Genomic DNA, 27,793 nt, shown 5'->3' with positions numbered 1-27,793 from the left:
GCCTTTTAATTAGAATAATGAGGATTTTGAAATGCTCTAAAAAAAGCTTTAGCGTAAAGAGCGAGGCATTAAGGAGAGGGCAACCAACCTCATAAAAGTAATAATATCTGTTCGTTTTAAGTTTTGACGTTGCTCCTTAATTTCAGTTGAAAAACAACTTTTTTTAATTAATTCTATAGAAGACGCAATTTCTTCATTTTAGCAAACATTTTTTAAATTGTTTTCTTCTTTCGCTGACAAAATTTTGGTATTTGCTTGTCAACAGGTACTTCTAAAATAACAATAAACCATACACAGTTTATAAAATATCTTTTCACTGAAAAAAAACAACAGAAACATCAGGAAAAACAAGAAGAAATAAAAGGTGAATTAGACATACCGAATAAAGTGAAGACTTTACGTGAAGACTAAAGTGAAATAACAATAAATCATACACAGTTTATAAAATATCTTTTCATTGAAAAACAAAAACCCAGAAACATCAGGAAAAACGAGAAGAAATAAAAGGTGAATTGGACATACCGAATAAAGTGAAGACTTTACGTGAAGACTAAAGTGAAATAACAATAAATCATACACATTTTATAAAATATCTTTTCACTGAAAAACAAAAACCCAGAAACATCAGGAAAAACAAGAAGAAATAAAAGGTGAATTGGACATACCGAATAAAGTGAAGACTTTGCGCACCCAAATAGTTTTCATCCATCCTTTTCGCTTGCAAAGGTCGGCCAGTGGACTTGCAGCCAAACTTGCAAACCATGATAATAGATAAGGGAATGAAGTAATTAAAGAATTCTAAAAATAAAACAGATTATAAACTATGGTTGTCACTAAAATTAGGTAACTGATAGTTGAGCCAGTGCTCTTTGGAATCTAAGATTGGGGTAGCTATTTTCTCGTATTGGGACTTTAAGACATATAAAGTCAAAATAATTGCTTGCCAAATTTGATACCGCGCGATATCAACAAATAAAACAGAGCATTATATTATCTAGCTGAATATAAGGATCTCTGTGTGCTCATTGGAAACTTCAGCAATTAAGGAAATCATTGGAATCATTGGAAATTCTTAGCTATATCAAGTTCCTAGTTTGGTTCCAAGAAGAGGGACCATTAGGAATCTTTTTTCTGTGTATCCATTGACTATAGCAACCAAGGTCGTACCCAGGATCCTTTTTCGGAGGGGGTTTTACTAAAAAAAATGGGGGGGGGGTTACAAAAAAAAACTCAAAAAACGCATACAAAATTTGATTATATCCATTTTTGTTACTTTTTTACGAGTCAGACAAAAATTTGGGGGGGGTGGGGTTCAAACCCCCATAACCCCCCCCCCCCTTCAGGTACGGCCTTGATAGCAACCATAGATATTTTAATAAAGATAAATATGATTTTAATTCTTATTATTTCAAATTTTTGGTTCCCAGGGGAATTTGGTGGAGGTGGTGCATGAAATAAGATTTTTTTTTTCAGATTTCCTCTATCAAGTAATGAATGAATTATGTATTCCTATTCTAACAGTTTCAGAAAGTAATAATCCCACTGGTACCCTCTCTATACGGATGCACTATCATGCAATCAGCTTTCTAGGTTTTCCTTAGCACTGCAATTAGAAACGAATATCCCCACTTTCAGATACCACGCCCCTATTATCGGTCTTTACGAATGCTCCCTCTCCATATCTCTCTAGCTCTATCTCTTCCTCTTTTTAACTAGGTCGTAATTTAATAATTCTGTTCCTCTATTTAAAAGTACAGTAATCTTTGCATGCAAGGTTGTGGAAGTGTGTAACAAACTGGACATTTTGATGGAACAAAAGTTCTAAAATCCCTGCTGAACAGATCTCCAACCGTCCTATGCTGTGATAGTGAACCAGGTAACCTAGCTAAACTGGAATTAAGGAATACGTTAAAGATCAAGAGTGGTGGTGACAGCTTAAGAATCTTTGAGTGGGTGTGTACTTTGAGTATCTGGAAAATAGTCAATACATCAAAACCTGACGACGACGCGACCAAAAATGCGCTTAATAGTTGTAACAGCCCCATCACCACTAAGGTTAATAGTCCCCCTCGTTTTGTAATGATTTTGTAATAATTGGGACAAAAAAGTAAAGCTTTAGCGTAAAGACCAAGGTATTGAGTAGGGAGGCAAGCAGGTCCGGCGCAACCTTCCTGCCACCCTAGGTAAGATTTTTATTTACCTAGGGTAAAATTTTTTTACCCTAAACCGACACTGTGGACTACTGTCGAGTGTCTTCTGTCACTCACGTCTCTCATGCAGTATGAATAAGCAAGTTGACCTGTAAAACGTAAATCAAGCTAATATTTATGAAATTTTATTCTGAAATCATTTTTTTCTAGTTTTTCCATTTTTGCTGCCCTCCCCAGGTTTCTTCCCTAGGTTGCAGCCTTGTTTGCTTAGTGGAAATACCACCACTGGGTGTAACCCCTTCATATACAGAATAATATCTGTTCTTTTTTAGTATTATTGTCACTCCTTACTTTCAATTAAAAAAAAAATATTCTTAAGTTTAATTTCTGATCGTTTCTTAAATAATGCCGGTAAATCTGGATGACCCTCCATAAAAATCCCCCCTCGTCATGAGAAACTACCCCGTGGAGATTTTGTCCCGCGTAAAATACAACCCCCTTCGTGATATTCCCTCCAGGCAGTTCCACCCTCGCTGAAAATCCCTCCCCGCAAATTTTTTTGTGGACGATTAAGCCTGAAAAATTTTCCTCAGCATACATTCGCTTGAAAAAGACTTTAATTTCTAATCATTTCCTCGGTCATTCCGGAGATCCTCTCTTCTGTGGAATTTTTTTCCGGAAAGCCCATCATGCTTAAAATTACCCCTGGAAAATTTCCCCAGAATATCTCCACATGCAAAATTGAGTTGGCAAAGAGAAAGTAAGACAAATAATTAGGAATTCCTGCAGGAATTTTTTCAAATCCCTCAGTGTAAAATTTCTCCTGGAAAATTCATCCTCCGGAACTTTCCCTCCCCGCGCGAAATTCTCCCTACAGAAGCCCCTACCCCCCCCCCCCAAACATAAATCCCTTCCCTGAAAATAGGCCTACTTCCCAATAACCAATACTAAAGGTAAACAATGGACAAAGTTCATAACTTACAGGCCTCTCCCCACGAACTGTGGGGGGGTCGTGTTACTCCTAAGGACATAGTTATTGGATCTTTTAACTATATTGAACAGAATGACCATCTCAAAGTTTTGATCGGATAACATTGGGGAAGGGGGGTATGGGGAGGGGGGGCGCTAGCTGTCCTTCAGTCAATTTGGTCGCTAAAACAGGCACTAGAACTATTGATTTCCCTTTGAATGCACCATCTCCTGATCTTCTATGACCATTATTTTGATACAATCACCCAAAAAGAAAAAAAACATAAACACGCATCCGTGATCTTTCTTCTGGCAAAAAATTCAGAATTACACATTTTTCAATATAGGAGCTATAAAGAGCTTGAAATTTCTACAGTTGGGTTCTCTCAATACTCTGATGTGCCAACTCCGATGTTGGAATTTTCATGAAGGTTCCTTGACTTTTAAGGGATGTTCTCCTCCTTTTTCAAAAATCAGGCAAATTTTTCCAGGTTCGTTACTTTTGTGGGTTACACTAAATCAAATCCTTCAGACTGAAAATTGAAACCCTATTAGTAATTAAATAAAAATAAATATAAAAGTTTTGTAACTGAAAGTAAGGAACTACCTACTACTGCAACTACTATTACTGCTTGTACTACGGCTACTGCTACTAAAGCTAAAGGTATTAAGGTGAAAATTTTGGAAAATATTTAAACAGTATTGAACTAAATCAAAGCGAACTATGAACATGTACATTGTCAAAAGGTTTCAGGAGTGGTTCTTAAAAATTTTGGACAGACAGTTAATTTTTAGCGCAAAGAGCAAGGTATTCAAGAGGGTGCGACCCCTTCACATAAAGAATAATTTTGTTCCTTTTTAGTTTTAATGTTGCCCCTTGCTTTCAGTTAAAAAACTTGTTTTTTTTAGATTTAATTTCTAATCGTTTCTTAAATAATGCCGGTAAATCTGGCTCACCCTCCATCAAAAATCCCCTCACCTGACGAGAAACTCCCCTGTGGAGATTTTCTCACACGTGAAATACAGCCCCGTAAAATTCCCTCCAAGCAGTTCCATCTTCACTGTACCCCTCCCCCCTCCACACAAAATTCCCTGCGGACGATTTAGCCTGAAAAATTTTCCTTAGCATACTTTCGCCTGAAAAAGACTGTAATTTCTAATCGTTTCCATGGTCACTCCAGATATCCCCCCTTCTGTGAAATTTCTTTCCGGAAATCCCATCACGCTGAAAATTGCCCCCGGATAATTCCCCTGGAACATCTCCAGATGATCCCCTGGAACATCTCAAAGAGAAATTAAGACAAATAATAAGACTTTCCTGCAGAAATTCTTTAAAATACCCCAGTGTAAAATGTCACCCGGAAAGTTCAACCCCCGGAAATATATTCCTCCCAACGCAAAATTCTTCCTACAGAAACTTTCCTCACTGTAAACGATTACGTGTATACGCAAGCCCAAATTCGAAGCCTGACAGACAATTTTAGCCCTGGAAAATTAACAAGACTTATAAAGTGGTATGGGCTCTTTCAATCGTAACTCTAGTAATTTTAATTTCATGGGGCATAAATAACATGAAATTCAGATCGAAAACAAGTTTGATGTTTATACTTTGATTTTCCTTCAAATTTCTTGAAAAAAAAATCTTGAAAGCATTAGCCAGATACTTACACTCTTGATGTCAAATCCAAAAATATTCTTCATGTAAATGGGGAGCTCAGTAAGCAGGATCAGAAATCCCCAATTATGACCAATATTGCAAAACAGAATAGCATAAAATGGTAGTGAAGTAAATATTGACTTCCATGGCACAGGTGCAGACTATAAGAAAACAAATATTTATAAAACAAAACTATAAGACAATTATACTGTATATAAAAATATTTAAATAAAAAAATATAGACTCTAAAAAAATTTAAATAGTATTTCCGTCGTTAAAGGTAATATAAAGACCAAGTCTGTACTTCAGAGTCATATTAACAAAAATTTAAATTTATGACGTGAGAGGCTGAAAGTTAAGCTACCATAAAGTAAAACATATGAATACAGATCAATTTGTCTCTTTTGGTTGTTAAGTTAAAAAAAAAATATCTAAAAAAGCACAGATTATTTTCAAAGAGATGGTCTCTCTATAATAAAAACACAAAACCTTACGTATCTCTTCAGCGAAGTATTAACGTGGATGTGTCTTAGTATTATCTAGTGGATTTTTTATGTCAAACCATTGGCTGTAGGATACCCGAATTGTACTCGTTCGAGCGTAAACTTAAAGTTCTAAATTTCTAACAGGTAACGAAAAAGATCATGCCTTAGGCTACTGACGTTGTTTTAGTTTTCATGGGGGCCACAGCAACACTAAGGTTCAAGCTCCACCCCGAATGGAAAATATAACCTATACTAACTGCTCCTTATAGGCTATCTCCTTATAATCTGCAGAAAACCAGTCTAGAGAAAAACTCACATTTGAAACCCCCCTAAAGCGATATAAATCAATTGCCACCTCAAGTTACCAAGCTCTGAGCTAGGCTGGGGGCAGTGCTTCCATTTTTCGATCTCAATTTACCCTACTTTTTTATCAATTTTCCCTAAAATTCCCTGTATTTAGGTCTGATTTTTCCCTATTTTTCTCCCTAGAAAAAAGAGATGTTTTGCAATACATTTCCATACAATCTAGATGAAAAAAACATAAAGCAGCATCAAATTATTATTTTTTACTTCAGATAATGATATATATATAACATCTTTTACACTACCGAAAACACATAAAAAAGTTTAATTAAGTGTCATCTCCAGCACTTCATCGCACGTAGCGTTTGCCTTCGTCTTGAAGCCAGCGAAAGCTTTCGGTATGCTGACAGGGGATGCATACCGAATCCACTTTTATCTTCGTTTATCAGCCAATAATTGACTCGAATAAGTGAGACTAGTGTGAAATTCTCGACACTATCTCGGATGTCTGTTTTGATTAATTTCAGGAGACTAAACAAACGCTCAGCTGGTATATTGCTAAAAGGTAAACAGAAGATCCGTGATATGCACTTTCGCAATTCTGGGTACTCGATTTTGCCAATGTAAGTCTTCAGACTAAATATCTTTATCCAGTACTTCTAAACTGACAGGTCTTCAACTTGGGCATCTCCCAAATGAAGCTCAGTACCGTCAGCTGTTGCCTGTGATCTCTATTTTACATCTGTTTTCTGGAGTCAACACTATTCTCTTAGAACAGGAAATCTCACAAATAGAGTCCTTAGAGAGTTTGCTTCAAATTTCTTGCATTCCTTGGTTCAACCAAAGCCACAATGTCATAAATTTTGTCTTCAAACCTGAGACGGTCTTCGATCTGCTTGATTAGGTCTATTTAGTGTTTTCAACAAGATTGGTAAAAGAGATCAATATTATCACTTGGCTCTTGAGCATCTACGAGTTCTTGCATTGAATCGGTAGCATCTATTCCCATATATGTTTAGTCTAAAGGCAAGTACTCACTTGAAAGTTAAGGATCCAGTTCGGTAAATAAACCAACACTGCGAATATAGTCCAGTTTCTTGAAGTTAGGCGCAACATAATTCACAAGTTTGCTGGCACTTGTCCTTAGGGAGTGAAGAAGTGGAATATCATATAGAAAAACTGTGTTGAATTCGTTAGAGAGGCTGAGAGAGTAGTCCATGAATTCAAGGTATGGCTTAGTCAACTTGCTTTGTTATGTTGACATGATAAGGTTATTGGTTACAGTTGGGTCGTCAAACGTGGTTTCTATGAAATACTGAGTAAGAGGAATCCGACGATAAATAAGTCTCTTTATGCAGGCCTGAAGGGACAACCAGTGAGTTTGTTCTGGTGCAAGAATTGATAGTGCTTTGCATTGAAAGAACTCGTGAAATTCAGCATACTTATCTCATCTGGAAGTGCTTCTGGAAAAGTTGGAATAGATATTTCGCGCAAAGTCTTCTAGTGTCTTGGGAAATGACAAGCATGGATAGGATGAACATAAGTGAACAAGATGGCATGAGCATTACACATTCAAGATATGGTGCATCTTGGCTTTCATTAGCGCTGAAGCAGATCTATTGGCTCCAAAATGACGTTAGTAGTGTCTGCAAAAAATCCAACAATATTTTGCCAGGGAATCGAGTTTTTTTCAATGATTTGTTAGATGCAGTTGTTCAGACCCTCAGCCAACCCATCACTACACTTAACCATGTCCAATACTTCGACATGAAGGTTCAGATCTTTGTCACTAAAAAAAAAACACTACAATGGTAGCTAGTTGTTTATAACTCGTACAATCAGTGGTCTCATCAAATATCACGGAGAAAAAAGCAGTTTTGAGCAACTCGACAAACTGGTGGTGTAGTACCAAAGAAAAATTATGTCGCAAAATTTTTGTAGCTTTCTGTTTACCCAGAATGACCACTGCACTGGTCTTTTGGAAATAATTTTTTTTTAGGAGAGGGATCAAGCTGTATGCATGATGTAATGGCAGATTATGTTCTGCCGAAAATATGCAGATGCGCTGTTCAATTTCTTTGGAATTACTGCCTACAGTCAGAAGTTTTTCAATGCTGCCACAGCCAACCTTTGTCTCAATTTCATTGTTTGCTTTTATATGCTACTTGATCAGAGCATGCCGGGTCAACTTTGATTTCGCTCAATATTCATACTTCAAACAGAACCTACAGTATGGTACATAAGTATTTTTCTTTAAATTGTTTGACACTCTTTTATTTATCCAATTTTTAAACATTGGTAACTGAAGCACCTTGTGAATAAACTTTTGGTCGAATTTTTTCTTTTGGGAATTCTTAAAATCAATAATTTACCCCAGATTTCCCTGAAAATCCTTACTTTACCCCAGATTTCCCTTTATCCCTAGATTCAAAATAAGTGTCCCTAAAGGAAGTGATTCTTCCCAAAAATAGGGTAATCTACCTAAGAGTGGAAGCCCTGGCTGGGGGAGAGGTATCCCACAGGTGCAACCGAACGGATATCTCTTATTCGTGCTCCGAGAAAACTGGTTTGGTTGCTGGAAGAGATATCCTGAATAACTTCCCTTGAGAGATGTCCCAATAATAACACAGGAATAGTAACGCTCTTCAAGTAAAAATTATCGTAACAAAATTTCCAATTCCTGAGCCTAGGCCTGAAAATATATATGTATATATATATATATATATATATATATATATATATATATATATATATATATATATATATATATATATATATATATATATATATATATATATATATATATATATATATATATATATATATATATATATATATATATATATATATATATATATATATATATATATATATATATATATATATATACTGAAAACAAAAAATTTTAAACTGAAAACACAAACTGTTGTACAAACAAAAAAATTTAGCTTCGAAGCGGAGAACATTCCTTTGAAATTCTAGCTCATTCCTACAATTCTGGCAGAGTTCATAATCGCGCATTTCTCACAATGAAAAACTAGTTATCAAAAGTACATGAAGATCAAGCAACGCTGTCTGGCTTGCTTTTTGGACTTATGAATAACTCCTAGTCAAGCTGAATTTTCTGCCTATCTTAATTGCCTGGCTTATTTATACAAGACGTAAAAAGTTTCTCTTGGGAAAAGGGAGAATAAACTTAAAGGAAAATAACAAATTAGGAGAAAAGGACACTTATCTGATAAATGCAACACCTCCTAGAAAAGATAAATGGCCAATACTCTGCCCCATTGGTCAAAATATCAAAGAGCAAATAATTTCAATATCAGAAATATAAACAGAAAACAATAAAACAAGAGCTTCCAAATCTCTAAATAAAAACCTCCAATCTTCCATTTCAGACCAGTGTCTATCTGGGGCAACAAATCAGCTTTGCTCAGGATTCACTGTCATCCATCGTTTCTGTGGAACAATTAGAGTTATTGTCTGCATAGGGTTGCAGACAGGTTCGGGATTTTGAAAAAGGAAATCTGTCAAAGTACTGGAAAATAATCGTGCTAATATAATGATGAAATTATCGGGTTTGGCCGGAAGGAAGGCTTTAATGTAACCAAGAACCCACCAACAAAATAGAAAACCCAAAAAAGATGCAAATCTTATAAGTTCTGGGACATCACTTATCAAGCCCTTGCAGCAATATTAAATAAGAAATTATCTTGCCCTTTCGAATTTACACTTGAAATAAAATGAAGAATATGGGACGATGCCAGGCTTCGCGAGGGGTAGGCTGCAATAGCCCCTTAACCTCGAATGGTGGAGACTCAGTCATATCTGAATCAGCCCAAAACTTTCCCCAAGGCATAGTTTAAAATTACCTATGGTAAAGGATACTAATTGCCGTGGAAATGATTTAAGTATAGGGGCATGGGTAAAAATCCCAAGGAAAAACAAACTAACTTTTCAGGGTCCCAGCCCATAGGAAGGTAATACGTATGTCGATGTCAACTGAGGGTGAAAATTACATATAGGACTACAGGAAAAAGGTTTGGATCGGGGAATAGGTACTAACTGGTAATGGGAAAGAATAACTCCCCGGTACCATAGTTTGGAAAGGCTAGGTCTTGGTAAGGTAATCACAACTGTGCAAAGAGGTGTTGGCTGAAGGAACTGACTATCATCTCTGACCTCCGGAAGGGACACCTTCTCCCATGAATGGGGACCAAGGACCTAAGTAGGTAGGAAAAACCTCAAAGTAGGTAGGAAAGACCTCAGACGCATTCCTGGGTTTCTTTACCCAAGACAACCTCCAAACTGGCAGGTCACCCCTAAAATACATATCCCCAACCTTCCGACACAATTCACAACAAACTCTCAATAGTTTGCCAAAATTAATTTTGTAGCTGAAAACTATGCAGAATAGTCGGTTTAATACACGTACTTCAATTGAGGAAGCAGTTTACTTCAAAATATTTTGTTTTTTATGTCTCCTTTCAATTCTGTAGCATTAATCGTACGAGTGAAAAATTTGACCCTGTTTTTAATCTGAAAACAAAAAATTTCTTTCCGTGATCAAAGCGCTTATTTTTTCACGTCGGTTCACCCACTTTCTTTGGTCATGGGAACCTTATAGGCTATACGCATAAATAAACATATGTACAAGGAAGATTATTCATACTCGAAATAATAAATAACAAGCAATGAACATAATTTCTATAATTAGAGTCATGGGCCCAGCAGAAAGCATTTTCTATTACATTTCAATAGTGGCCAGAATAGGCCCAAAATATCGATCGAAAGCTTCAAGTTTAGAATTATGAAACGCTATTTTTAATGCACAACCCCTCATTTAAGAGGTTGCACAGCCCCACGATGGTGCTTCATCCCTTAACAAACAGACTCAATAGCCGTTAGTGCATTGGAAGAAAAAACATACATGTAGGGTTCGCAAAGTAAACGACCATTATAGACGATTTTTTTGGCATTGACTGTATCAAATTATTGTGCACTTATACACTAACTATCAAGAAGTAGATCTTTGTGTGGTTTTTAGGAAGAAGGCACTGAACTTGTTATTTTGTTTAAATAAGAACACGTCATTTAAATAAATGAAAAGAAAAAAATAAATCAGACTTGACGAATGAATATATTCAGATTCGTTTCCTAAGATTTGGTCTTCATTGAGGTTTCCATTTTCGGTATGTTTTCGGGTAAAACTAAATTACCGATGAAATTTTAAAAAGTTGTTTCCAATACATTACAGGTATGCATTTTTGATAACCCGGCTACTCATAACTTTATCTAATTTAACTTGCTACTTTACCGTGAACAAAAGTCCCACGGGAATTCATGTTACAAAAAAAAAAATCAAGGGCATATCGGAAGCAAAAATTTTGAATCTCCATCTCTTTCGCAAAAATAAAAATATTCCTAGGCCCTCCGAGACCCAAGAAAATTTTAGCTGAAATCCCCAATCCACTCCCAAGATCCCCAAGCAACACCACTTTGATAAACTGTGTTCATTGTGCCTTTCGATTCACCTGGCAACTGTGAATGTATTCTAAATCCCTCAAGAACCCATATTACAAACTGTTTATAAAGGTTGGAGACAAAATTCCCCCCTCCCTTCCTCTGTTCCTTCTTTAAAAATAAAATAGAAGGTCTAATTAGCCCCTTCAATAATCTCTAAGAATTTGAACTCGATCCTAAAACCCATTCTCGAGGTATTGAAGGTGGACTCAAGTAGTAATGGATCTGTATATTTCACCAGTGATTGCGTAATATGCCTTACCACGGGCCAGTGACCTATTACAATGAACCCTACATGGGTTGGCAGACAGGTTTTCTATTATGAAACCCATTTTTTGGAGGTTAAACTCATGGATATATGTTTTTTTTTTCCTTTTTTTTTTTTTTTTTTTTTTTTTTTTTTTTTTTTTTAACTGGTATTTTTTCAATGAAGCACATAGCACTTTGCAGAAACCCGTGAATGTAGGACTGAAAGTCCGTTGGTAGTATATCTGAATCCAATTACTAATCAAGTTAGTGTGACCGCCATTTTTTGATCTGGTTAGGTGGGTATAATCTGGTTTGGTTCGTTATTGCGAGAGTATTACTCAATTTACATCTTAGTGTTAACTGGGCGATGACTTAGTCTAATTGCGTAGGTACTAAAGGAACATTTGAAGGTGGAGAAAAAAGGGGTAATTAGTGATTGGATAATTTTAACAAGAAATGACTGAAAAGTGTTTTGGAGGAGATGGGATGAATGTGTACTGTATAATACACAAGTGATGATTTGCACAGTGTTGTCAATTTTAAATAGTTTAGAAATAAAAAAATTATCAAGAAATGGCTGAAAAGTGTTTTGAGGGAGTTGAGTTGCACGAGGGTTGACTTGCACGAGGGTTCAGTTACATGCGGATTCAGTTACACGGGGATTAGCTAAATGGGGTCGAGTTGCACGAGGATTCAGTAGCACGAAGGTTCAGTTGTACGAGGTTTCGGTTATACAGGGGTTCAGTTACATGGGGGGTTCAGTTGCACGGGGGTATCTGCTATAAAAAACACTTCATTGTAAACAAATACGAATATTTTGAAAAGCAGACAAAAAATTGGACACTATAATCAGAATAATTTGATTAACATTTGAAAAGGGGTAATGAGATATATGATCTGTATAATACACAAGTGATTTTTAATATGTATTATCAATTTAAACTAGGATCTAACGTTCCCTTCGTTCCCCCAGTTCTGAGGACAGGCAGGGGAGGGGTCAATTTTGGAGGGAAAACATCTGCATCAAGGGGACGGCTCAGAGACCCTTCGGTCCCACATTTCCGCGGGCAGGGGGAGGGGAAGGTGATAGTATTTCAATACAATAATTCAAGCATAATAGAATTTATGCTCCTAGGGGAAGCTCGTAAAACCCTTCCCCCTCCCCGCGCTAGGATTATTGCCTGGCTGTAACTCTATATACAGAGACGTAAGTTGATAGTATTCCGATAAAATAAGTCAAGTATACTAGAGTTTATGCTCCTAGTGGAAGCTCGTAAAACCCTTCCCCCTCCCCGCGCTAGGGTTATTGCCTGGCTGTGACAATGGATATTATCTCTAAATACAGAGAATTAAGGTGATAGTATTCCGATACAATAAGTCAAGTATAATAGAATTGATGTTCCTAGTGGAAGCTCGTAAAACCCTTCCCCGTCCCCGTGCTAGGACTATTGCCTAGCTGTGACAATGGATATTACCTCTAAATACAGAGAATTAAGGTGTTTATTCTGTGTGATTTTTTCTTTATTTGGTGGACTCGTAAAACCCTTCCCCCTCCCCGCGCTAGGATTATTGCATAGCTGTGACAATGGATATTACCTCTAAATACAGAGAATTAAGGTTATAGTATCATGACGAATTAAGTAATGTATATTAGAATCTACGCTCTAATTAGAAGCTCATAAAACCTTCCCCCTCCCCGCGCGTGGATTTTTGTCTGGCTGTAACACTGAATATAACCTAAAAATACAGAGACGTCATGGGAGAGTAGTTTGATACCATAAGTCAAGTATAATAAAATTCATGCTCCTAGTGGAAGCTCGGAAAACCCTTCCCCCTCCCCGCGCTAGGGTTATTGACTCGCTTTGAAAATGGATATTACCTCTAAATACAGAGAATTAAGGTGATAGTATTCCGAAACAATAAGTCAAGTATAATAGAATTTATGCTCCTTGGGTAAACTCGTAAAACCCGTCCCCATCCCCGCGCGTGGATTATAGCCTGGCTGTGACACTGGATATTACCTCTAAATACAGAGAATTAAGGTGATAGTATTCCGATACAATAAGTCAAGTATACTAGAATTGATGCTCCTACTGGAAGCTCGTATTAAGGTGATAGTATTCCAATACAATAAGTCAAGTATACTAGAATTGATTATCCTACTGGAAGCTCTTAAACCCCTCCCCACTCCCCTCGCTAGGATTAGTACCTAGCTTTGACAATTGATAGTACCTGTAAATACAGAGAATTAAGATGATAGTAGTCCAATAAAAACAGTCAAGTGTACTAGAATTGATGATCCTAGTGGAAGCTCATAAAACCCTTCCCACTCACCACGCTAGGATTAGTGCCTAGCTCTGGCAATGGATATTACTTCTAAATACAGAGAATCAAGGTGATAGTATTCCGATACAATAAGTCAAGTATAATAGAACTTATGCTCCTAGTGGAAGCTCGTAAAACCCTTCCCCTGTAAAATCTGAGCTAATAAGGGTTTTTGACTGTAAACTCTAGTTTGTTGAACGAAAATTATGGAAAATACAATTCTCTGGTTCAAATGTGAAACTTAAGTCCTTTTTAGGATTGAAAATAAAACTATATCCTTAAAATCTGAACTAATAATTCAATATTTTTTTCATAAAAAAAAACTTTTTTTTTTAAACTTCTAAATTTTTAAACTTTTTTTATTTTTTTCTTTTTGTATCTATCTTAAAATGTCAAAGTATGCTTACGGTTCTAACAATTGTGCTCTATGATTGGTCAGAGACACGATGTGGCTTTCATAAATAATTTCTGAGACCACACTGGCTAATCATGATAAACAAAAAATCGCGAAGAAAGGAAACGAGGACAATTAACAGCCAGTGAAAAAATTGAAAAATTATGCAAATATTTCGGTCAAGACCTCCGCTTGACCGTCCTCAGTGCAGAATAAAACTGATAAAAATATAAAAACCAAACCTTAAAATAAAAACACCAAACTAAAATTGGACGACCCTTTCCTAGTAACTGTGAAAGGGTAACTGAATAAAAAACACAAGTCTAAATGGCATTTCAGAATTTCATTTTGCGTAAAGCACTTTTAAAGGCTGATCTCTTTCCAGTTTGATTGTTATCGGAGACTCTATTCGATTGCACAATATAACTTTGTGGATGTATGTAAAAACGATCAGAATTAATAATTTTGTCATAAACGGGACTTAGAAAAATTTCTCCAGTGTCTCTATTGAGAGTTACCTTTTCGTGAATGTGCTTATTTATTTCAACTGCCTCCCTGAAAACTTGCGTGAGACCTTTAACGGGGGCAACGATAGAGGCCTCGTCAAACAAAATGAAATGGTGTGGATTCTCGTACACATGTTGCGCCAAGGCGGAATCAAAAACCTCAGGCCTTTGGCGCAACCTCATTGCCTTGTCGATTGAGGACTTGTGCTCAGATAACCTCTCCCCCAATTGCTGTTGGGTTATCTTCTATATTATCTTCTAAATTAGAAGATAATATTGACCAAATAGACTACAAAACACTGGAGATAGAAACTATTATGCGTCTCGTCCGTCTTTGCAATATTTCCTCCTCATATTTCCGATATAATAACCAATTTTTCACCCAAATTAGGGGTTTACCTATGGGTACAAGTCTTTCACCATTTTTGGCAACTTTTTATATGGAATTCATAGAAATCTCTGCTCTGGAAAATTTTCCGATAAAACACCGTTTCTGGGGTAGGTTTGTCGATGATGTTATTTCTCTGTGGGAGCATGGAGGAGAGTCGCTTAACTCCTTCTTAACTCATCTGAACACTTTTGACTCTAACCTTCAGTTCACTTTAGAACTAGAACATAAACACAAACTTCCTTTCCTAGATGTTTTAATTTTCAATAAGTCTCCTGGCCTTGAATTTTCTATTTATAGAAAGCCTACGCATAACGATAGGTATTTGCATTTTTCCTCCAACCACTCTCCCTGCATAAAAAGAGGAGTTGTTATTTCTTTGGTTGACCGAGTAATAAAAATATGCTCAGAGCCTCACATAGACTCAGAATTGAACTTTATTAAGGACATTTTATTTTGCAATGGCTACCCTATAAAATTACTTGAGAGACCATTATAGACAGAAGACGAAAAAAGGCAGAGGGGAGGGCATCAGGTCCACAAGCCCCAACAGATACCGTCCCATTGGTGGATGATAAGAAACTTTTCACTGTTCTACCCTACATTCCAAAATTGAGTGACAAATTGAAAAGAATCCTTAAAAAATATAAACTTAGTGTCGCCTTTAAAAATTCAAATATTACACAGAACTTTTTTAACAACGGCAAAGATAAAACCAGCCCCATTCTGGGCAGTGGTGTTTATAGAATTCCTTGTTCTTGTGGCTGTTTTTATGTTGGTAGAACCCAACAGCAATTGGGGGAGAGGTTATCTGAGCACAAGTCCTCAATCGACAAGGCACTGAGGTTACGCCAAAGTCCTGAGGTTTTTGATTCCGCCTTGGCGCAACATGTGTACGAGAATCCACACCATTTCATTTTGTTTGACGAGGCCTCTATCGTTGCCCCCGTTAAAGGTCTCACGCAAGTTTTCAGGGAGGCAGTTGAAATAAAAAAGCACATTCACGAAAAGGTAGCTCTCAATAGAGACACTGGAGAAATTTTTCTAAGTCCCGTTTATGACAAAATTATTAATTCTGATCGTTTTTACATACATCCACAAAGTTATATTGTGCAATCGAATAGAGTCTCCGATAACAATCAAACTGGAAAGCGATCAACCTTTAAAAGTGCTTTACGCAAAATAAAATTGTGAAATGCCATTTAGACTTGTTTTTTTTATTCAGTTACCCTTTCACTATTACTAGGAAAGGGTCGTCCAATTTTAGTTTTGTGTTTTATTTTAAGGTTTGGTTTTTATATTTTTATCAGTTTTATTCTGCACTGAGGACGGTCAAGCAGAGGTCTTGACCGAAATATTTGCATAATTTTTCAATTTTTTCACTGGCTGTTAATTGTCCTCGTTTCCTTTCTTCGCGATTTATTGTTTATGATGTGGCTTTCCCACTGGTATTCTATGACCGCTTATCGTCACTACCTAGTCTACTGCATGTATTAAATCAGTATTTTTTACACAGTGGAACGATAAACACATAAGTCATATCTTTTAAAAAAGAAAGTGAAGATGGAACATTTTAATAGAGTGTGTTCACATAACAAGGCTATTGTAATATTGAATGCCGACAAGGAGAAGTATTTAAACTATGAAACAAGTACAAGTGGTAGCACTATTGGAAATGTATGCATGCATTGTCATGATAGTAAGGAATTAAATTTCTTTGGGATATCAAAAAAATTCAACTCTTATGATGGTGGTTATGCGAGATTGAGATCTCCAGATATGATTGCACTCAAAAAGAATACTAACATAAAAGTTATTGTCGATGATAGAGGACAACTCCTTGCTACTGCTGCAGGTAACACATTACCTACGGATACATCCAATCAACAGCTTTCGGGTATTAGCATTCAACGGAAGGCTAATAAAAGAAAGGCCTACTCTGCTACTAATATCGTAAACCATATCTTGTTTACGTGCCGAAACTGCTATCTATGGAAAAATAATGTGTTAATAGACAGTGAAATTGCAAAAAAAATAAAAAGGGCATGGTCAAAAAATATCACTACGGAATATAAAGATGAAACGATGAAGAACAAAGCACCAGCAAACATTACTGGCATTGATCAAACAGTCAATGAATCAAATAATAGCAAAGACGAAGAGCATATTGACCCTGTTCATGAGACACCAGTAAAAATTGTGTATGATTCAAAATGGAATAATGATTATTCTACTGATTACGAACTAAGAGACGACAATAACTACAATATCAAGAGAGAACATGGTGAACTATTTTATGGATCAGATTCAAAATGTCCAAAGTTAATCATTGATATTAATAATGTATCATAATATATTTTTGTATTAATATTCTACATAGCATTATTTCATTAAAAATATTTCATTGTTACATTTTCATTATTTTTTAGAGTAAGCTAGCGTATCAAGCGCTTAGAATGTATATTAAAACATCGGAGATGTAGGAAAAGGAATTTACATACATCTATTGTCAGACACACTATTTCCGTAAAATCTGAGCTATTAAGGGTTTTTGACCGTAAACTCTAGTTTTTTTTGTAAGAAAATTATGGAAATACAATTCTCTGGTTCAAATGCGGAACTTAAGTCTACTTTTGGATCGAAAAAAAAAACTATTTCCGTAAAATCTGAGCTAATAAGGCTTTTTCGATCGTAAAACCTAGTTTCATGTAAGAAAATTCTGTAAAATACATTTTTGTACGTATCTTAAAAGGATAAAATATCATTCTTGAATTCACCTCCTGGATACACAATACAGAAATTATAAAAAAAAATTGTAATACTTCCCCTCAAACTCAAATTTTCCAAAATTCTACTATAGAAGCTTTTAAAATATTTCTAAAGCACTAATAGATACTGTGCTAAAACATCAGAATAGACTTCAGAGGACACGGTACATAACGGGTAGAGGGTTTGAAACTCCCCCTTCCCCCCCAAAACTAAAAAATTTCCCAAATTCTACTTTAGAAGCTTTTTAAATATTTATAAAGCACTAGTAGATAGAGTGCTAAAAACATCAGAATCGACTTCAGAGTACATGTTATATCACGGGAAGAGGTTTTGAACCTCCCCCTTCCCCCCAAACTCAAAATTTTCCAAAATTATACTTTATAAGCTTTTAAAATATTTCTAAATCACTAATAGATACAGTGCTAAAAACATCAGAATCGACTTCAGAGGACACGTTATATCACGGGAAGAGGTTTTGAAAATCCCCCTTCCCCCCAAACTCAAAATTTTCCCAAATTTTACTTTAGAAGCTTGTGTTTGTCTCTTCGGACTGTGTTTATGTCTCTACAAATGTAGAAAAACCCGTGTGGGTGAGTTGAAATAAAAAAATTTTAACAAGAAATGACTGAAAAGTGTTATTCTTTGGTTCAAGTGTAGAAAAAACCCGTAAGTGAGTTGAAATAAAAATTTTTTTTAACAAGATATGACTGAAAAGTGTTTTGGAGGAGATGGCTTGATTGACAGAAGGATGTATTAGCGAAGTTATAGTGGAGGGCGACAATGTCTTCAAAGTCAAGGCTATAAGAAAAAAAAGTTCCGTATTTTTTTGTCGGATTGTAGTTTACGCACTAATATCAATATCAGTAATGATTTTAATTGAACTTTCACCAAGTTGATAAAATTGGTCTCTAAACAGTTCATGATAAAAAAAAATAGTTTAGGACAAGAAAAAAAAACTAAAATAATCTCATGAAATCATTTTAAACACTGAGAGTAGTTTTTTTTTGTGTGTATTTTTTTATTTGTGTTTGTGTAAGTTGTGTGTGTGTGTGTGTGTGTGTGTGTGTGTAAGTTTTTTTTTTGTGTGTGTAAGTTTTATTTTTGTGTGTGTGTAAATTTTTTTTTGTGTGTGTGTGTGTGTGAGTTTTGATGTTTGTTTAAGTTTTTGTTGTGTGTTTGTGTTATTTTTTGTGTGTGTGTGTGTGTGTGTAAGTTTTTGTGTGTGTGTAAGTTTTTGTGTGTGTGTAAGTTTTTATGTGTGTCTTAGTTTTTGTGTATGTGTCTAAGTTATTTTGAGTGTGTAATTTTTTGTGTGTGTGTAAGTTTTTGTGTGTGTGTGTATACGTTTGTGTGTGTGTGTGTGTGTGTGTGTAAGTTTTTATGTGTGTGTGCAAGTTTCTGTGTGTGTCTGTGTGTGTGATTTTTGTCCATAAACTCTAGTTTCCTATAAGAAAATTATGGAGAATACAATTCTATCGTTCAAATGTGAAACTTAGTTCCATTCTCTGGTTCAAATGCAGAAAAACCCGTGTGGGTGAGTTGAAATAAAAAATTTAACAAGAAATGACTGAAAAGTGTTTTGGGGGAGATGGTTTGATTGGCACAAGGATGTATTAGTGAAGTTATAGTGGAGGGCGACAAAGTCTTCAAAGTCAAGGCTATAAGAAAAAAGTTCTGGATATTTTTGTAAGTTTGTAGTTTACGCACTAATATCATATCAGTAACGATTCGAGGATGTTTCCCCATTTATCGATAATCAGGCAATTTTTTCAAGCTCTTGGTCAGAAAAAGAGGCTGTTTCCAAAGATTTATAATAAGAAAAAAATTGTCAGGTGTGGGACTCAAACCTATGACCCCCTATGGGGTTGATGCTAGTGTTGTCAGTCAAAAGCTATGACCTTGAGAAAAGAGCTTGAGAAAATTGCCAGATTATCGAAAAATGGGGGAAACAACCACCAAAAGTCAACCGGAATGCTCCCCACCCGTGCTGTCTCTTTTTGGCTTAGGAAAAGATGTCCCTTCGAATGATCTTTTTTACATTTTTTTAAGTTAAATTTTGCCGAGGTTCTGTGTGCACCCGTAAACTCGTCTAACGGGTCCTTAAAAAAAATGAAATAAAGCTTTGTCGACTTTTGCATATTTTATTCAACATATCCGAGAAAGCGCTGGAGGGGAGCATTCCTGTCGACTTTTGGAGGATGTTTCCCCCATTTTTCGATAATCAGGCAATTTTCTCAAGCTCTTTTCTCAAGGTCATAGCTTTTGACTGACAACACTAACATCAACCCTAGATGGGGTCGTGGGTTCGAATCCCACACCTGACAATTTTTTTCTTATTCTAAATCTTTGGAAACAGCCTCTATTTCTGACCAAGAGCTTGAAAAAATTTCATGATTATCGATAAATGGGGAAACATCCTCGAATCGTTACTGATATGATATTAGTGCGTAAACTACAAACTTACAAAAATATCCAGAACTTTTTTTTATTATAGCCTTGACTTTGAAGACTTTGTCGCCCTCCACCATAACTTCACTAATACATCCTTGTGCCAATCAAACCATCTCCCCCAAAACACTTTCCAGTCATTTCTTGTTAAATTTTTTTATTTCAACTCACCCACACGGGTTTTTCTGCATTTGAACCAGAGAATCGAACTAAGTTTCACATTTGAACGATAGAATTGTATTTTCCATAATTTTCTTATAGGAAACTAGAGTTTATGGACAAAAATCACACACACAGACACACACAGAAACTTGCACACACACATAAAAACTTACACACACACACACACACACACACACACACACACACAAACTTATACACACACACAAAAAATTACACACACACAATAAATTACACACACACACAAAAACTTACACACACACACAAAAACTTACACAAACATAAAAACTTACACACACAAAAACTTACACACACACAAAAAAAAAACTTACAAACAAACACACAAAAACTTACACACACATAAAAACTTAAACACACACAAAAAAAAAATTTACACGCACATAAAAAAAAAAATTACACACACAAAAAAAAAAACACACACACACACACACACACACAAACAACTTACACATACACACATAAAAAATAACACACAAAAAAAAAAACTTCTCTGAGTGTTGAAAATGATTTCATGACATTATTTTATTTTTTTTTTCTTGTTCCAAACTATTTTTTAATCATGAACCGTTTAGAGACCAATTTGATCAACTTGGAGAAAGTTCAAATAGAATCATTACTGATATTGATATTAGTGGGTAAACTACAAACCGAGAAAAATATTCGGAACTTTTTTTTCTTATAGCCTTGACTTTGAAGACATTGTCGCCCTCCACTATAACTTCGCTGATACATCCTTCTGTCAATCAAGCCATCTCCTCCAAAACACTTTTCAGTCATTTCTTGTTAAAAAAAATTTTTTTATTTCAACGCACTCACACGGGTTTTTTCTACACTTGAACCAAAGAATAACACTTTTCAGTCATTTCTTGTTAAATTTTTTTATTTCAACTCACCCACACGGGTTTTTCTACATTTGTAGAGACATAAACACAGTCCGAAGAGACAAACACAAGCTTCTAAAGTAAAATTTGGGAAAGTTTTGAGTTTGGGGGAAGGGGGATATTCAAAACCTCTTCCCGTGATATAACGTGTCCTCTGAAGTCGATTCTGATGTTTTTAGCACTGTATCTATTAGTGCTTTAGAAATATTTTAAAAGCTTCTAAAGTAGAATTTTGTAAAATTTTGAGTTGGGGGGGAAGGGGGATTTTCAAAACCCCTTCCCTTGATATAACGTGTTCTCTGAAGTCGATTCTGATGTTTTTAGCAATCAAACTAATATTGCTTTATAAATGTTTTGTAAGCTTATATATTCTAGTTTGTTGAAATTTTGATTTTGGGGGGAAGTATTACAATTTTTTTTTATAATTTCTGTATTGTGTATCCAAGAGGTGAATTCAAGAATGATATTTTATCATTTTAAGATATGTACAAAAATGTATTTTACAGAATTTTCTTACATGAAACTAAGGTTTACGGTCGAAAAAGCCTTATTAGCTCAGATTTTACGGAAATAGTTTTATTTTTCAATCAAAAAATAGACTTAAGTTCCGCATTGGAACCAGAGATTTGTATCTCCATAATTTTCCTAAAAAAAAAAACTAGAGTCTTCGGTCTAAAACCCTTTATAGCTCAGATTTTTCAGAAATGGTGTGTCTGACAATAGATGTACGCAAATTCCTTTTCCTACATCTCCTATGTTTTAATATACATTCTAAACGCTTGATACGCTAGCTTACTCTAAAAAATAATGAACACGTAACAATGTAATATTTTTAATGAAATAATGCTTACGAGTTTACGGTCGAAAAAGCCTTATTAGCTCAGATTTTACGGAAATAGTTTTATTTTTCAATCCAAAAATAGACTTAAGTTCCGCATTTGAACCAGAGAATATTAACTCAATAATTTTCTTACAAAAAAAAAACTAGAGTTTACGGTCAAAAACCCTTAATAGCTAAGATTTTACGCAAATAGGGTGTCTGACAAAATATTTAGGCAAATTCCTTTTCCTACATATTCGATGTTTTAATATACATTCTAAACGCTTGATACGCTAGCTTACTCTAAAAAATAATGAACACGTAACAATGTAATATTTTTAATGAAATAATGCTATGTAGAATATTAATGCAAAAATGTATTATGATACATTATTAATATCAATGATTAACTTTGGACATTTTGAATCTGTTCTATAAAATAGTTCACCATGTTCTCTCTTGATATTGTAGTTATTGTCGTCTCAGTTCGTGATCAGTAGAATAATCATTATTCCAATTTGAATCATACACAATTTTTACTGGTGTCTCATGAACAGGGGCAATATGCTCTTCGTCTTTGCTATTAATTGATTCATTGACTGTTTTATCAATGGCAGTAATGTTTGCTGGTGCTTTGTTCTTCATCGTTTCATCTTTATATTCCGTAGTGATATTTTTTGACAATGCCATTTTATTTTTCTTGCAATTTCACTGTCTATTAACACATTATTTTTACATAGGTAGCAGTTTTGGCACGTAAACAAGATATGGTTTACGATATTAGTAGCAGAGTAGGCCTTTCTTTTATTAGCCTTCTGTTGAATGCTAATACCTGAAAGCTGATGATTGGATGTATCCGTAGGTAATGTGTTACCTGCAGCAGTAGCAGGGGGTTGTCCTCTATCATCGACAATAATTTTTATGTTAGCATTCTCTTTGAGTGCAATCATCTCTGGAGATCTCAATCTCACATAACCACCATCATAAGAGTTGATCTTTTGCGGTATCCCAACGAAATTTAATCTCCTACCGTTATGACAATGCATACATAAATTTCTAATAGTGTTACCACTTGTACTTGTTTCATAGTTTAAATACTTCTTCTTGTCAGCATTCAATGCTACTATAGCCTTTTTATGTGAACACTCTCTATTAAAATGTTCCATATTCACTTTCTTTTTATAAAGATATGATTTATGTGTCTATCGTTCCACTGTGTAAAAAATACTGATTTAATACATGCAGTAGACTAGGTAGTGACGATAAGCGGTCATAGAATACCAGTGGGAAAGCCACATCGTGTCTCTGACCAATCAGAGAGCACAATTGTTAGAACCGTAAGCATACTTTGACATTTTAAGATAGATACAAAAAGAAAAAAATAAATAAAGTTGAAAAATTTCGAAGTTAAAAAAAAAAGGTTGTTTTTATGAAAAAAATATTAAATTATTAGTTCAGATTTTACGGATATAGTTTTATTTTTCAATCCAAAAAAGGACTTAAGTTTCACATTTGAACCAGAGAATTGTATTTTCCATAATTTTCTTTCAACAAACTAGAGTTTACAGTCAAAAACCCTTATTAGCTCAGATTTTACAGGGGGAAGGGTTTTACGAGCTTCCACTAGGAGCATAAATTCTAGTATACTTGACTTATTGTATCAGAATACTATCACCTTAATTCTCTGTATTTAGAAGTAATATCCATTGTCACAGCTAGGCAATAATCCTAGCGCGGTGAGTGGGAAGAGTTTTACGAGCTTCCACGAGGAGCATAAATTTTAGTATACTTGACTTATTTTATCGGAATACTATCACCTTAATTCTCTGTATTTAGAGGTAATATCCATTGTCACAGCTAAGTAATAATCCTAGGGTGGGGAGCGGGAAAGGTTTTAGGAGCTTCCAGTAGGAGCATAAATACTAGTATACTAGACTTATTGTATCGGAATACTATCACCTTAATTCTCTGTAGAGGGGGAAGGGTTTTACGAGCTTCCAGTAGGAGCATCAATTCTAGTATACTTGACTTATTGTATCGGAATACTATCACCTTAATTCTCTGTATTTAGAGGTAATATCCATTGTCACAGCCAGGCAATAATCCTAGCGCGGGGAGGGGGAAGGGTTTTACGAGTTTCCACTAGGAGCATGAATTCTATTATACTCGACTTATTGTATCGGAATACTATCACCTTAATTCTCTGTATATAGAGTCAATAATCATTGTCACAGCTAGGCAATAATCCTAGCGCGGGGAGGGGGAAGAGTTTTACGAGCTTCAACTAGGAGCATGAATTCTATTATACTTAACTTATTGTATCGGAATATTATCACCTTAATTCTCTGTATTTAGAGATAATATCCATTGTCACAGCCAGGCAATAATCCTAGCACGGGGAGGGGGAAGGGTTTTACGAGTTTCCACTAGGAGCTTCAATTCTATTATTCTTGAATTATTGTATCGGAATACTATCACCTTAATTCTCTTTTTTTAGAGTTAATATCCTTTTTAATAGCCATGAAATAATCATAGCGTTAGGATTGGGTGGGGTTTTAGATTCTTCCACTAGGAACATATATTCTAGTATAATTTAATTATTTTATCGGCATAGTATCAAAATAAATAACTTTCTAAAGGGGTACTTTCAATTGACAAAGACCTGCCCTTGTCCTAGAACGTGGATGGTGAAGGGTTTTACGAGTTTCCACTAGGAGCATAAATTCTATTATACTTGACTTATTGTATCGGAATACTATCACCTTAATTATCTGTATTTAGAGGTAAAAACCATTGTCACAGCCAGGCAATAAACCTAGCGAGGGGAGGGGGAAGGGTTTTACGAGTCCACCAAGTAAAGAAAAAATCAAAAAGAATAAACACCTTAATTCTCTGTAATTAGAGGTAACATCAATTGTTAAAGCTAGGGAATAATTCTAGCACGGGGGCGGGGAATGGTTTTATGAGATTCTACCAGGAGCATAAATTCTATTATACTTGACTTATTGTATCGGAATACTATCACCTTAATTCTCTGTATTTAGAGATAATATCCATTGTCACAGCCAGGCAATAACCCTAGCGCGGGGAGGGGGAAGGGTTTTACGAGCTTCCACTAGGAGCATAAATTCTAGTAGACTTGACTTATTGTATAGGAATACTATCACCTTTATTCTCTGTATTTAGAGGTACAGCCAGGCAATAATCCTAGCGCGGGGAGGGGGAAGGGTTTTACGAGCTTCCACTAGGAGCATAAATTCTATTACGCTTGAATTATTGTATTGAAATACTATCACCTTCCCCCCCCTACCCTCGGAAATGTGGGAACGAAGGGTCTCTGAGCCTTCCCCTTGATGCAGATGTTTTCTCTCCAAAATTGACCCCTCCCCTCCCTGCCCTCAGAAATGGGGGAACGAAGGGAACGTTAGATCCTATTTTAAATTGACAGTACTTATCAAACATCACTTGTGTATTATACAGATCACATATCTCATTACCCCTTTTTAAATGTTAATAAAATAATTCTGATTATAGTGTCCAATTTTTTGTCTGCTTTTCAAAATGTTCGTATTTGTTTAGAATGAAGTGTTTTTTTATAGCAGATACCCGTGCACCTGAACCCCTCATGTAACTGAACCCCTGTATAACCGAAACCCCGTACAACTGAACCACCGTGCTACTGAATCCTCGTGCAACTCGACCCCATTTAGCTAATCCCCGTGTAACTGAATCCGTATGTAACTGAACCATCGTGCAAGTCAACCCTCGTGCAACTCAACTCCCTCAAAACACTTTTCAGCCATTTCTTGTTAATTTTTTTTATTTCTAAATTACTTAAAATTGACAACACTGTGCAAATCATCACTTGTGTATTATACAGTACACATTCATCCCATCTCCTCCAAAACACTTTTCAGTCATTTCCTGTTAAAATTATCCAATCACTAATTACCCCTTTTTTCTCCACCTTCAAATGTTCCTTTAGTACCTACGCAATTAGACTAAGTCAACGCCCAGTTAACACTAAGATGTAAATTGAGTAATCGTCTCGCAATAACGATCCAAACCAGATTATACCCACCTAACCAAGTCAAAAAATGGCGGTCACACTAACTTGATTATTAATTGGATTCAGATATACTATGAACGGACTTTCAGTCCTACATTCACGGGCTTCTGCAAAGGGCTATGGGCTTCATTGAAAAAATACCAGTTTTTACGCAATCACTGGTGAAATATATAGATCCATTACTACTGACTCAATTATCTAAATTATTCAACCCCTCGGAAAAAGCTATTTAGCAAATAAATCAAACTGTGAAGAAAAGTTAGCATAACGCTTATATTTAGCGGGAATAAAAAAAACATTATATAATATCCATAACAATAGTATCTGAATGGAAGTAGTTTAGTCTCTCCTCTAAAGTTACTTTATACACTTTGAACATTTATAATTTTTAATTATCATAAACAGACATTTTAATCCTTGACTAATATTTCTTGAATAAACATTTGTCAGATGTTACGCAATCATTTCTATGTACAGATTCTAGTTCACTCTTATAGATGAAAAAAATTATTATATTGTCTATTCTCCAGTAAAAAAAAAATGCATTTATTAACTATTCTTGGTATCACCTTTTCTGTGATAAAAATCTTAAAACGTCGCTCAAATATTTGACAAAGATTAAAATATTTTGACAGCTACTCGAACAGATGTTTGAAATTTTATCAAAATTATATTCCTCGTTATTAGGAACTAAACTTTAACTTTCAAACAGTTCGTGGTAACGAACTGTTAGTAAGGAGCGAGCCGGCTCAATAGCCACCGAAATTAAAAAAAACGGAATTTTGATACCAGTAGATACTTCAAAAGAATAGGATTTTTAAGCTGATTTCAAATATATAAGTTTATTCAAACTTAGTCAAACCCATCAAAAGTTACGAGCCTTAACAAAGTTGCTGGTTACGTGGGAGGATTTTTAAATGGAATATTTTTGCTTGGGGGAAGGGACATTTGTAAGAAGGGGGCACCGGATTTCCCAGCATTATTTAAAAAACGATCAGATATTAAATAAAAAAAACGCGTTTTTCAACTGAAAGTAAGGAGCAACATTAAAACTTCAGGTGAACAGAAATTATTACGTATATGAGGGGGTTCGCCCCCTAGTCAATACCTCGCTCTTTATGCTAAAGTTTTTTTCAGTACTTTTAAAAGACCTATCTATACTAATTAAACGGCCTTTGTGATTCAGAGATTTGTGATTCGAACAAATTCGAACTTGAGCATAAAGAGCGAGGTTTTGACAAGGGAGCGAACCCCCTAATATACGTAATCATTTCTGTTCGTTTTCAGTTTTAATGTTGCTCCTTACTTTCAGTTGAAAAAACTTGTCTGTTTTTTATTTTAATAAAAATTAAAGATCGAGAATATCAACTAAAAGTAGTGACTAAAAATTAATAGGGTTATAGTGATAAAGTGCGCAGATACTACACAAATTGACCCATTCTCTCTCTCCAAAAAAAAAAGAGAAAAAAAGTAAACACAGGGTAAGGTAACAGCTACTGTCAAAAATAAGATAAAACGGTACTTTTGTATTAGCTGCAACCCACGTGATATATTGTATAAGGAAGATGCTTAGGAAAATAGTTAAACGGGTTTCTTTCAATAGAGAATTGGATTGCAAACCGTGGTTTGTCACTGCGCTAACAATATTTAAACTCT

General features: G+C 35.3%; 1 protein-coding gene across 1 annotated transcript in view; it reads right to left on the bottom strand.

Annotated features, from left to right (window-relative positions):
- LOC148956836 (putative inorganic phosphate cotransporter) overlaps positions 1 to 27,793 on the bottom strand; it is a 122,317-nt gene that overhangs the window by 40,835 nt on the left and 53,689 nt on the right. Inside the window, exons 6-7 of the mRNA XM_089096550.1 lie at positions 4,788 to 4,937; positions 666 to 798 (exon numbers count right to left, since the gene is read on the bottom strand). Of these exons, the coding sequence (XP_088952676.1) occupies positions 666 to 798; positions 4,788 to 4,937 (283 nt within the window). The remainder of the gene's footprint in view (positions 1 to 665; positions 799 to 4,787; positions 4,938 to 27,793) is intronic.

Source organism: Artemia sp. Qi Xiang Cuo, chromosome 1 (genome assembly GCF_049724085.1).
Source record: "Artemia sp. Qi Xiang Cuo chromosome 1, ASM4972408v1, whole genome shotgun sequence".
Classification (NCBI taxonomy): Eukaryota; Metazoa; Arthropoda; class Branchiopoda; order Anostraca; family Artemiidae; genus Artemia; species Artemia sp. Qi Xiang Cuo.
This window is presented reverse-complemented; position numbering and strand designations above follow the sequence as displayed.